This window comes from Euleptes europaea, chromosome 10, assembly GCF_029931775.1.
Source record: "Euleptes europaea isolate rEulEur1 chromosome 10, rEulEur1.hap1, whole genome shotgun sequence".
In the NCBI taxonomy this organism is placed as follows: Eukaryota; Metazoa; Chordata; class Lepidosauria; order Squamata; family Sphaerodactylidae; genus Euleptes; species Euleptes europaea.
The window spans coordinates 10,355,141-10,367,928 of NC_079321.1; the positions used below are offsets into that span (position 1 = coordinate 10,355,141).

Here is a 12,788-nt window from a genome sequence, read left to right on the forward strand (position 1 = left end):
CCGACAAGAAAGCCAATGGGTAGACATGGCCTCTGAGGAGGGAAAAAAGTAAGTAAGGCATCCATAAAATTAAATCATGACAATGACTGACAAACACTCTACATTTTCCCCATCTGCATTCTCAAAACTCTGCAGGGAGGCTTATTGTTGAGTTGTGCATCTGAGTGGCAAATCCAAGGCAAAACCTCCCATTCACAAATGGCCAATAACCCCCATGCAGAGTTTTGAGAATCTGGATGGGGAAAATGTGCATCTGAGTGGCAAATCCAAGGCAAAACCTCCCATTCACTGGCAGGGCGAAGGTCTCGCCTGTCCGCGCCGACCCCCAAGCCATGGCCCCTCCCAAGAAGCCAGCTCCGCTATCTCTCCCCCCCGGTCAGCCAAACGTCCACCCACGCTCAGCCAGGGATGAGGATTTTGTCCCGAGTCGGCAGACTTATCGGCCGACGCGGGATGACAAACCGACGACTCCGCCAGCTCTTCCACCCCTTGCAGACAACGAGGGGAGCTGAGGGAGGGGGGCGGGCTCCCAACAGAACAGCAGGCCGGGAAAGAGGCGCGGGCAGCCGGGGAAGCAGGAGGCGGGGCAGGGAAACAGCCCGGCGCACCCCGCCTAACAGCTGGGCAGGTGGAGCCCCGCCAGCCTTGAGACGGCCCAGCGCGAGGCGGAGCCTGCCTCTCCCCCCCTTGGAGCAGCAGCCTGGGTGGCCGGCCACCACCTCTCCCCACCACCTCTGATCCCTCCCCGCCGGAGAGAGAGAGAGAGAGAGAGGAGGGGAGGCCGGGGGAAGGGGGCGCCGCCTCCCGCTCACCTGCTGGCTCCTCCCGCCTGGGGCGCGCTGGAGCCTGGCGGGAGCGCGGCGCCTCTGGCTGGGCGCAGGGATGCGGAGGAGCTGCATCAGCTGACGGGGGATGGGGAGGCGGGGAGCCGCACTCAATGGGCCAAAGAGCCGCATGCGGCTCGGGAGCCGCTGTTTGCCGACCACTGTTTTAGAGGATTATATATTCGCTGCATGTTCCTTATCAGAGCATCGTCAGGAAGGGAAATGTTCAGTTCTGCGTGTGTCTTAGTTGCCCCTACCGGAGTGAAGGTGGAATAATTTTACCTTCCTTGATAACTGACATTTCCCCTCTCCATTTGCTCCAAAGTGCTTGGTGTTAGAGGGGTGTGTGTGTGGTGGTTAAGTGCTAACAAGTCGCTTCCGACTCATGGTGACCCTATGAATCAATGTCCTCCAAAACATCCTATCCTTAACAGCCTTGCTCAGGTCTTGCAAACTGAAGACCGTGGCTTCCTTTATAGAGTCAGTCCATCTCTTGTTGGGTCTTCCTCTTTTCCTGTTGCCTCAACTTTTCCTAGCATGATTGTCTTTTCCAGTGACTCTTGTCTTCTCATAATATGACCAAAATAGGACAGCCTCAGTTGAGTCATATTAGCTTCTAGAGTCAGTTCAGGCTTGATTTGATCTACAACCCCACTGATTTGTCTTTTTTGCGGTCCACGGAATCCGTAACACTCTCCTCCAATGGCCACATTTCAAAGGAACCTACTTGCTTCCTATCAGTTTCCTTCATTGTCTGGCTTTCATACCCATACATAGTAACAGGTAATACGATGACATGAATTAACTTGTTCTTGGTTGCCAGTGACGCATCCTTACATTTATTGGCAGTCCCTGGCCTGAAGAATGTGCGGCTGTCCTCAACATGAGCCAGGGGTTTTTCGGCCCTGGCCTGGGGGAATGCTCTTCCTAGTAACATCAGGGCCCTGCGGGACCTGAAAGTGTTCCCCAGGGCCTGCAGGGCCTTACATCGTTGCTGGCCTCTCCATCTCTCCCCCGCCCACCTTCTGCTACCTGTGGGGGTTTAATCTTCTTGACCTGTTCTGCTACGGTTGCCAACCTCCAGGTACTAGCTGGAGATCTCCTGCTATTACAACTGATCTCCAGCTGTTAGAGATCACCTGGAGAAAATGGCCGCTTTGGCAACTGGACTCTATAGCATTGAGGTCCCTCCCCTCCCAACCCCTGCCGTCCTCAAGCTCCACCCCAAAAACCTCCCGCTGGTGGCCAAGAGAGACCTGGCAGCCCTTGGTTCTGCAATGGCTACCACTACTTTGTGCGAGTGCCATCTTGACTTTATAGTTGTTATGACTGGTATGCTTTAATGTTGAAGTTTTATGTGATTTTAAGTATTGCTACCCACCCCGAGCCTGGTTTGACTGGGAATGAGGGTGGGCTATAAATTTTAAAAATAAATAAATAAAATAAAAACCTCAATTTCTTCACCATGGTTGAAAAGGAACCCAAGTTTTATCTATACCAGCCCATAACATTTGGTACCTAAAAGCCCCAAACTGTGAATGCTGCTTTAGCGACAGAGGCAAGTAGGTGATGTGACAGACCTGTGCCTGAGACCCTGGAGAGCTGCTGCTGGTCTGAGTAGACAATACTGACTTTGATGGACCAAGGGTCTGATTCAGTAGAAGGCAGCTTCATGTGTTCAAAGCACTGTTTATCCACTACACCCTGGAGTGAAGGCATGAGACACTGTGAAGGAATCGAGGACCACGCCTTTATTAACTTTATCATGGCTGGTTGGCTAGGTAGTCAACTCTTTAAATATCAGCCTCCTCTTCACTCAGTGGGGTGTGCTTGCTCCCGAGGTGAGAGTCAGGAAGTACTGTCTCCAGCTGCCTGCCTTACTCGGATGACCCTCCCTTGGCTTTCGAGCATTGGGCCAGTGATTACAACTGATTACAACTGGTCTTCACTGCCCATGTATCTTAATGACATACCGTGGGGGCCCAGTCCGTGTCAGGTGAGGTCATTGGGGACCCAAGGGCAGTCACTTTCTCACATCCCTTCGAGTCGATAAGCCATGAGAACTCAGTCCCTTGGTTGTTTCCATGCCACCATGTTCCTGTACATCAGTGGATCCCAAAAAAACTGTTTTATATATTTTTTTTATTTTCCACTTGAATCACATTTAGTTTCATCATTCAATTAACATATTTGTATAACATAAACAATCTTTGTCTAATCGCTACAAATAATTCTATCTTATTGACTTCCCCTCTCCCCTCCTCTATTTTATATATCTGTAGTTCACTTTGTAATTAAGTTCTAATTCATTATATTTCATATATAAGTTTAACTATATATCACATTTTCTTATAAATTATAACATTAATATTTCTACTTGGATCATTTGAATTAGATCAAAACATAACCTTTAATATTTCCCAAGTTAAATTCATTAACACAGTATATTGTCCATGCCTCCCATTCTCCCATAAATTCCACATTTTTTTTTTATTTACTAATGCAGTAAGTTTAGCCATTTCTGCTAGTTCCAACATTTTGTTTATCTAGTAGTTCCCAAACTTTTTGAGCACTTTTCAGGAGAGAAATTTGTCACGGAGCACTAATTTTCACTCAGCAGCTATATATTAAAACCAATGACGGTAGTATTTGTCTTTCCAGTCTCTTCACGGAGCACTAGGAGATGTTTCGCGGGGCACCAAGTGCTCCATGGAGCACAGTTTGGGAACCGCTGCTGTACATTGTTCCTCCAAACTGGTGATACTGCCAGTTGTGACCCGAATATGTGTTGGTTTAGCCAACCAGAGTGGACCAAATCGACACACCGTGCCTTCCCCACTGGTGCAGAGTATGTGGGGGGGAAAGCCTAGCTCGTCATGCCAAGCAAGAAAGAATAGCCCAAAAAATCCCTACTCGGCCCCAGCTGGGGATTGCTTGTTGCCGAAGGTTTTTGGGGGGGCAGCATCCCAGGAGAAAAATTAAAAAGAAAAATAGAGCCTTTTCTACTTAAAGGAAGTTTCGACCCTATAGTTCCTGGCGATTCCTAGAGCTGTCCGGAAGTGACAAGGGAAGTTTTAGGAATCGCCATAAACTCTAAGGTAATCTTACAATAAAGTTGCTGGCAGTTCCTAGGGCTACCCATGTCACTTTCAGGTAGGGCTAGGAATCTCCAGGAAAGTGCGGTCAGAACTTCCTGTAGGTAGATGAGGCCTAATTTTTCTTTTTAATTTTTCTCCCCAGGACGAGCCCCCCTTGGTTTGGCCTCAGTTTCTCCCCACTGGTCAGATGAACATCGGCAGGCAAGGGGTGCGATTCCTTGGAGGTCTCTTGCCATAAGTGAGCAAATGGGAACACAGTGCTTCTGCTTGGGGATTCACCCCCCACAGTAAAGGAGGGGTGACAACATGGTGCTGTCTGCTTCGTGTCCCCCCCTTTTCTTCTGTGTTTGGTCAAACGGCCATCGAATCTCAGTGGCTTAGTGGTAGACCATCTGCTTGGCATGCAGAAGGTCCCAGGTTCAGTCCCCGGCATGTCCAGTGAAAGGGACTAGGCAAGTAGGTGATGGGAAAGACCTCTACCTTGAGACCCTGGAGAGCCGCTGCCAGCCTGAGTAGACAATACTGACTTCGATGGACCGAGGGTCTGATTCAGTATAAGGCAGCTTCATGTGTTCACTTTTGCGCGGCATGACAGCAAAAGGAGGGAGGAGCTAGGATTGGCGAGATGTACAGAGACAAGGAGCAGGGGTACCCTTCCTGTACCGTCTTTGTGCTCCCATGTGAATGCAATCTGCGAGGTCACGTGAAAGTGGAGCGTCAGCTGAAAGTCTAAGATTGCACGTTGGAGTCTTAAAATGTAGGGCTGGCAAACCTGAGTGTTGTAATCACACAGTGTATAATTGCTTAGTTTGTGTGTAAAACTGAATGTTGATCATGTTTACAAAATTTAGAGTCCCCCCCCCCCTTTCCTCTCATGAGCTCATGACACATTAAGGGGACTGTGGGCCATAAGAGACACAGTGAGAGACAGTGTGGGATCGAGGTTAGAGTGTCTGACTAGGAACTGGGAGACCTAGGGAGCCAGCGTGGTGGTGTGGTTAAGAGCAGTGGACTCTGATCTGGAGAACTGGGTTCGATTCCCCACTCCTCCACATAAGTGGCGGGCTCTAATCTGGTGAACCGGGTTGGTTTCCCCACTTTTCCACATGAAGTCAGCTGGGAGACCTTGGGCTAGTCACAGCTCTCTTAGAGCTCTCTCAGCCCCCCTACCTCACAGGGTGTCTATTGTGGGGAGGGGAAGGGAAGGTGATTGTAAGCCAGTTTGATTCTTCCTTATGTGGTAGAGAAAGTCAGCATATAAAAACCAACTCTTCTCCTTCCCCCCCTCCTCCTCCTTTTCTGCCATAGAAACTCACTGGGTGACCTTGGGCTAGTCACACACTGTCAGACTCACCTACCTCACAGGGTTGTTGTGAGGTTAAAGTGGAGAAGAGCAATGTGGAGGTTAAAGTGGAGAATTACAACTTTGGGTCCCCACTGGAGAGAAAGAGGGGGTATGAATGAAGTACTAAATAAATACCAACGAGGAACAGAGAGCAGTGTAGAACAGAGAACCCAGACTACTGAAACCTTTAATCTCAAGCCATTCGCATGTTTTTAGCTTTATCTGTATAATTACAAAAACTAGAACCAGGCATCGTTGTTGTTGGGGTTTTTAAAACAATGAAACAAGAATCTCTTGCAACCTGATCTTGACAGTTTAGGTCATGAGTTCAAGAAGGTAGCTCTGTGTAGGTCAAAGAACCAACGTGAGGGAATGCTGCCAGATCAGGGCCTCCTTCTCGAAAGTGCTTGATCTACGAGCATGGGAAGTAGCCGTGTGGTCCTTCCGTCTCACATGAACACATGAAGCTGCCTTCTACTGAATCAGACCCTTGGGCCATCAAAGTATTGTCTACTCAGACTGGCAGCGGCTCTCCAGGGTCTCAGGCGGGGGTCTTTCACATCACCTGCTTGCCTGGTCCCTTTCACTGGAGATGCCAGGAATTGAACCTGGGACCTTCTGCATGCCAAGCAGAGGCTCCACCACTGAGCCACATCCCCTTCCCTCACCTGGATCCTGTGTCCAGAGGTTCAGTGCAATCCCATGAAGACTTCCTCAGTGGGCTTAGACGGGAGTAACTTTGCACTGGCTTGCCATTTTGACAGGGGCTCCAGCCGCACAAAACGGGCTCCTCTCCTGCCGCGGTAGTCTGTCTCAGAATCCACCAATGGCGTTCACATTAAAAGTGGGGATCGGTCTGATCAGAATCGCTGTATAAGTTGGCTGCTGAGAACACCGCCCGACTTTCTGTGAAAAAGGGTTTTTGTGTATGATTCATGCCAACGAAACCGCTGCTTTGTTAACACAGTCTTCAAATAACCCGGTTAACCCTTCATATCAATGTGTTTTCCAGACGGGGACAGGCTTGTGTGGTTTCCCCTGCCTTTTGTAACTGCTAATACAGTGCAGCAGCACTGGGGCTTCCCCACGGCAGGGTTCCCCGCAGTTTCCCTACCTCTAGTCTCCCAGCACCACCAAAGCCTTTTCAGTTGTTTTTTTAAATCGGCAATTGAATACCAATATCGCCAGGTTCTCTGAATACCCAGCTTTTTTAAAAGGTAAGCCTCTATTCCCTTCCATTGCAGAGATATGCCCTTTCCCTTCTATCTCACCAACAAAAGGGGATAGAGACTTACAATTTTTTAAAATGAAAACCATCTGGGCAGGACCAGGACAGTCTAGGGTTGCCAACCTCCCGGTGGAGCCTGGAGATCTCCCAGAATTACAACTGATCTTCAGCTGACAGCTATGGCATTGTATCCCACTGAAGTCTGTCCCCTCCCCGTGCCCCACCCTTCCTAGGCTGTACCCTGAAATCGCTAGGAATTTTTCCAAACTGAAGCTGGCAACCCCAGGACAGTTGGAACTTTCCCACGTGCATGGCAGATATCTAATAGGTTTTGGAAAGATCGGTGAAAAGCCAGGGAAACCTGCATGGTGCGGTTGTTTGGAGCGGTGGACTCTCATCTGGAGAACTGGGTTTGATTCCCCACTCCTCCACATGAGCGGCGGATGCTAATCTGGTGAACCGGGTTGGTTTCCCCACTCCTCCACATGAAGCCAGCTGGGTGACCTTGGGCTAGTCACAGCTCTCTTAGAGCTCTCTCAGCCCCACCTACCTCACAGGGTCTCTGTTGCGGGGAGGGGAAGGGAAGGTAATTGTAAGCCGGTTTGATTCTTAAGTGGTAGAGAAAGTCGGCATATAAAAAACAACTCTTCTTCTTCCTCCTCCTTCTGCCTCCTCCTATTCTTTTTCTCTCTCTTCTTCTGCATGAATGTACCATGATGATGCATGGAAGCAGGAAATTTTTTTCCCAACAGTGTTAAAACCAGGGTAATTAACCAGTGTGGAAATGGGAAGTTGTTGTTGGTGTGGCGTGTCCTTGTTTTCCTCCCTTCTGAATCCAGGGAACGAATCCCCGAGTCGCCAGATTGTCAAGCTTTTTTTTTGTGTCCCCGCTTTTGCGATGTAGAGCCACACAATTCAAAAGAGGCTGTTGTTGTGTTTTCACTGTCACAGGTGGTGGCTTTAGGAGAAGTCCCCGATGGTACAGTGGTCACGGTCATGGCTGGGAATGACGAAAATTATTCTGCGGAGCTGAGGAACGCTTCTGCTGTCATGAAGAACCAAGTGGCGCGGTTTAACGACCTGCGATTTGTGGGCCGAAGTGGAAGAGGTAGACTATTACATTATGCTTTTTTAAAAAAACCACATCATAAATAAACACAAAGGTCCTTGTAGGTTATCCGGGCTGTGTGACCGTGGTCTTGGTATTTTCTTTCCTGACGTTTCGCCAGCAGCTGTGGCAGGCATCTTCAGAGGAGTAACACTGAAGGACAGAAAATACCAAGACCACGGTCACACAGCCCGGATAACCTACAAGAACCAATGAACTCTGACTGTGAAAGCCTTCGACAATATTTTAAACACAAAGGTCATTTATGCATGGGAGTTATACCTCAGGTTCATTGCTGGCTGGATCCACACCTTCCTTTTGGGAATCGATGCACCAGCAGTCTCCAAGCTCAAATCAAGTCCCCGCCCCTTTAAATGCTGCTTGGTACTTGGCTTAACTGTAGTGCTTACTGTGAGAAGAAATCCCCCCCAAACCCAATTGCTGCATAAAAATGCATTTTAAGAACAAAAAAACAAAAATGGAGCAATCTGAAAGGTAGGGAGGGGGGATAAATCCTAGCCTCAGTTTTAAATGGAGCTCTTTCGGAGCAGAAGAAAATCTGAGGAAGCAGGAAGCGTTTGAATCCCCGCCTCTGGACATGCTGCTTTGTAAGTGGCTGTGAGCAAAACCAAGTTTGTGTGTCCCGCACTTTGCCTTCTGCATGGGGGTTTCGCCCGGGCTTTGCTCAGGGGCGATGGAAGAGTCGGGTTAACAGAGGAATGGGAATACCTGGACATTGCGAGGACTGGATACGAGGTCATCTCTAATGGACGGAAAACTCATGCATAACTCCAAGGAACAACCGATTCAGACCGGGGGTGAACATGAGTAAAAGTACCCATGCATTAACGACCAAAGTCTGTAGACCAAAAACTGTTTCCACACTAAACATGCTGACTAACCTATAAATCACCTTCACCCTTTTCTCTGCAGGATAAATATGGGGTTGCAGAATTCTGTACTCACTCAAGCTATGTTTGTTGTTCTAAAGCATGAAGTTCCCCCTCCCTTACTTATATTTTTCTTAGAGTTTTTTTAAAGATCTGATTTTTTGGGGGAAAATATTTACAGAAGAACTACCTCTTGATTTGTTGACGCCAGTGAGAAGGCAATAATGGTCATGGTACCGACCACCGTTAATTTATGCGTAGATGCGTTTTTCTTAACTGTATTTAATACACCATAATGAGAAAAGTATGTGTTTCTGTATTTCCTACCCAGCCTGACCTTTGGCATGCTTACTTGTAAGTAAACGTTGGATGAGGTTCCGTGAATGGTACAGTGGCTAGCTTAGTTAGAGGCATGGATTGTTTAGGACACAAGGGAATCTGATTTTATAGTTCCTAGAAGATTCCGCTCTGAAGTTCTCTCTGCCTTGTGAAGTGCATTCTTTAATCAGAAACCGAACCGCCCGTCATAAAGAAGCATTTATAGCAATACTAAGACAGAAAAGAATTTCCTTTTAAAATTCCTGTCGCTGATTCAGAGTTGAAAGACAGCAATGATAGAACGGATGTCTCAGACGAGAGCTACACTTCAAATTTGTTTTAAAATTCAGAAACCCCCAAAGCTTGCTTGTTATATTTGGTTTAATTAGGCCTTAAATCCATGAATTTATTCCTTGATCTGCCCATCTTCTGCTGCCTACATTGGACAAACAGATCTGTCCCCTTGCAAATGATGAAATGGATACTAGTATCATCACCAGCATCGATATATATCTAATGTTCAGTGAGGCCAGTTCTGTGGATATTTAAATCCAGAGACTGGAGCCGTGAACAGACAAGACAGATGTTTCTACAAACTTGAGAAAAGCTCCAGGTTTGCAGAAAAATCTGAAATCTTAACAAACAAAACACTGGGGTGTTAAAGCCTCCAAAATAATAGACACAGTGCCTGTAGCTTTAAGAAATGAACACCCCTCTGCCGCTATTATTAGGCAACTGCAGCAGTATTGCCAGTTCCCTTGTGATTGATTTTCACAGCCATTCAGATGTCTAGTTTTTTTATATATATATATTCTAGTAACCTACTTAAAACTAATAAGAAGCAGTATGAGGTAGAGAGAGTATTGCCAGTCTTGGTTTCTGTCAGTAAAAGGGAGGGGGAGAGCCCTTTCCAGGGCTTTTTTTGGCCTTTTGAGGAGAACCAATGCCAGACTCAGGAGCAATCACTGGGCGACTTGATACCAACCAAGTTCCACCCCACTAAAGCCAGTGCGGTATAGCGGTTAGAGATTAATATTAGAAATTGGGAGACCTGGGTTCCAAGTCTCACTGTGCCATGGAATCTTGCTGGGTGACCTTGTCACACACTCTCGGCCTATCCCACAGGGTTGTTGTGAAGATAAAATGGAAGAGAATGCTTTGGGTCCCCATTGTGGGGAAAAAGGCAGGACACGAAGTAATAATAAGTATAGCGGAAGATAAATGGTAGATCACTTGGTGGGTGGGAAGGAGAGAAGGAAGCAGGAAAAGGGGAAAGTCTGTAGAGGTTTTCAGGGAACGGAAAGAAGAAACAGTAGGGAAGGGGGGAAAGGAGATGTCCTCGGGGGGCCCCACTTGTATCAAAAATAAAAAAACTCATCATTCAGAAAGCACTGGGGAACATTTTATTCTTCTAGGATATACTGCTGCAGATATAAAAGTCACTATTCTACCAAAAACAAAACAAAAAACTTCAAAGAGAGAATCCAACATGAAAATGCTGAAGTAGTATGCATCAAGAGATTAAACACTACCTTCCCTGGTTTAAATAGAGACTTGTATTTCCTCACTCACTGTAGTTATTAAGAGCTCAGCAGTGCCCGGCCTTTAGAGAGGTATATTAATAACTTCTTATCATGTGGTAATCCTATTAATATGCTATGTCATACTGTAATCCATTACTGATGTTAGTTAATTTCTGTATGGTTCACAGTGCACCGTCCTTGATTAGTCTGTATGCTTGGCCATCTTCTACTATTATTAACAGGCCTCACCTGCTCTTAATGGATTTTATTTAATTCATTTATACCCCACCTTTTCCCCCAGTGGGGGACCCTAAGCAGTTTACATCGTTCTCTCCTCCATTTTATCCTCACAACAGCCCTGTGAGGTAGATTAGGCTGAGAGAGTGTGACTGACTCAAAGTCACCCAATGATTTTGTTTTGATTAGATCTTTGTTTCTACGTCCCAAGAGAGTCAGGAACCTCCGATCTCTTTCATCATTTATTATATGTAACAACCGGGACTGTTCCAGCCCCTTACATAACGACTAGTTAAATTGTGGAACTCCCTGCCCCAGGATTTGGTGATGGTTGTCAACTTGGAAGGCTTTAAGAGGGGAGCGGACATGTTCAAAGGAAGAGAGGGATATCCATGGCTGTTAGTCAAAATGGATACTAGTCATGAGGCATACCTATTATCTCCAGGATCAGAGAAGCATGCCTATAATATTAGGTGCTGTGAAACACAGGCAGGGCAATGCTGCTGCAGTCATCTTGTTTGGAGGCTTCCTAGAGGCACCTGGTTGGCCACTGTGTGAACAGACTGCTGGACCTGATGGGCGTTGGTCTGATCCAGCATGGCCTTTCTTATGACTCATACCGGAATGATTTACAATTGGTCTCTCTCTAGTATAACACCCTCCTCTTCTTCCCCGCTTTCTCTGATAGTGGTTATAAAGAATTCTTTAAAAGATTATTCATGCCATGCATCTGAAGGTCTGTTTCACAAAAGCTCATGATGAAAAAAACTTTGTTAGTCTATAAGGTGCCACTTGATGTCTGTTTTATTTAGCAAATTCAGTGGCTTCCTGTGCCAAGTGCCAGAACAGTGCTCCACCTCAGTTTCCTCCAAAGGCAGCAAATCTCCCCTTTCTGAGCCTGGTTTCCTGCTTATGGTGGTGTTAGAAGAAGAAGAGCTGGTTTTTATATGCCAACTTTCTTTGGGGATTAACGCATGGGCAGAATGTTCTTGGTTTGCGCCTCCCTTATCTCACAATATTTTAATCCGAGACTGAATAGTCAAACGCATGACGCTAGTCCATCCCAGTATAAGTCCGAAGCAAGTAGCTGCTGCAGGCTCCCCGTGCGTTTGAGCCACCCATATAATGTGGGATAGTAGGGGAGCGATCGCCGGGGTTATCCAGTCAAAGTCCGATTCTCCCCCTTTTTTTTCTTGGGACACCAGCGTTCCGGTATACCATCGTGACAGGATGAAGCATCCCCCCCTTTAGGGCTGGTCGAGGGGCGGGGGTCTGTCTGGCCTGGAGAGGGTTGGGGCTTGAGGCGCCTCTTCAGCCTCAGACCAGTCCGAGGGAGAGTCTGAGCTTTCCTCTCCCTCGGAGGCTACCTGGGTGGCTCTATGCTCAGCCAGCCTGGGTCACAGCCTGCTTCCTCCCTGGCTACAGCTCTCCTCTGGCCTTTTATACTCTTTAGGCCAGAGAAGCTCCGCCCCTTCCACCCTCTGCCCTCCCCCCGGAAGTCCATAAAAGGAGCTCTCCTTCCCCGTCGCATCACTTCCTTTCCTAGCCAGCAAGGCGGCTCGCACCTGCCCCACCCTTGTTCACCCGCCGCTCAGCTGTTTGTCGGGGCTGGGAGCTTGAATGAAAGGAGGTTAGTAGTGGGCTAGTCGTGTGATTACACGCACGCCAGAGTTCCGGTAATGTCGCGAAATTAAAAAAAGTAGCGGTGTAGCACCGAAAAGATCACTAGAAACCAGGGATTGCTTAACCCGGGTTTGTTTGTTTTTTGCTTAATTTGCGCCTAAGGTGGGCCCGATGCGCAGCCCTTGGACGGTCATGCGTTTAGACTACGGGAATTCGCTACTTTTAAGGCACAAAGGCGAGACAAATTGGCCATGCGTTAAACCCCTTTATTACTTAAGGAAGAATCAAACCAGTTTACAATCACTTTCCCTTCCCCTCCTCCCCACAACAGACACCCTGTAAGGTAGGTGGGGCTGAGAGAGGGGAGAGAACTGTGACTAGCCCAAGGTCACCCAGCTGGCTTCATGTGTAGGTGTGGGGAAACCAACCCGGTTCACCAGATTAGTGTCCGGCGCTCATGTGGAGGAGTGGGGAATTGAACCCGGTTCTCTGGTCTACCGCTCCAAATGACCACTCTTAGGAGTTATGGACCTGATTCACACATCTGAGGAAACTCTCTTTGCTCTCTGCCCAGAAAGGCAACCCTCTCTGCCA

At 47.6% G+C, this 12,788-nt stretch overlaps 1 protein-coding gene across 4 annotated transcripts in view; it reads left to right on the plus strand.

Moving 5' to 3' along the window:
• The window catches only part of RUNX2 (RUNX family transcription factor 2), a 292,808-nt gene that overhangs the window by 101,021 nt on the left and 178,999 nt on the right, over window positions 1–12,788 (plus strand). For all 4 annotated transcript variants that reach the window (XM_056856377.1, XM_056856376.1, XM_056856378.1 and 1 more), the window contains one exon: window positions 7,447–7,603. In XM_056856377.1, coding sequence (XP_056712355.1) covers window positions 7,447–7,603 — 157 coding nt within the window. The remainder of the gene's footprint in view (window positions 1–7,446; window positions 7,604–12,788) is intronic.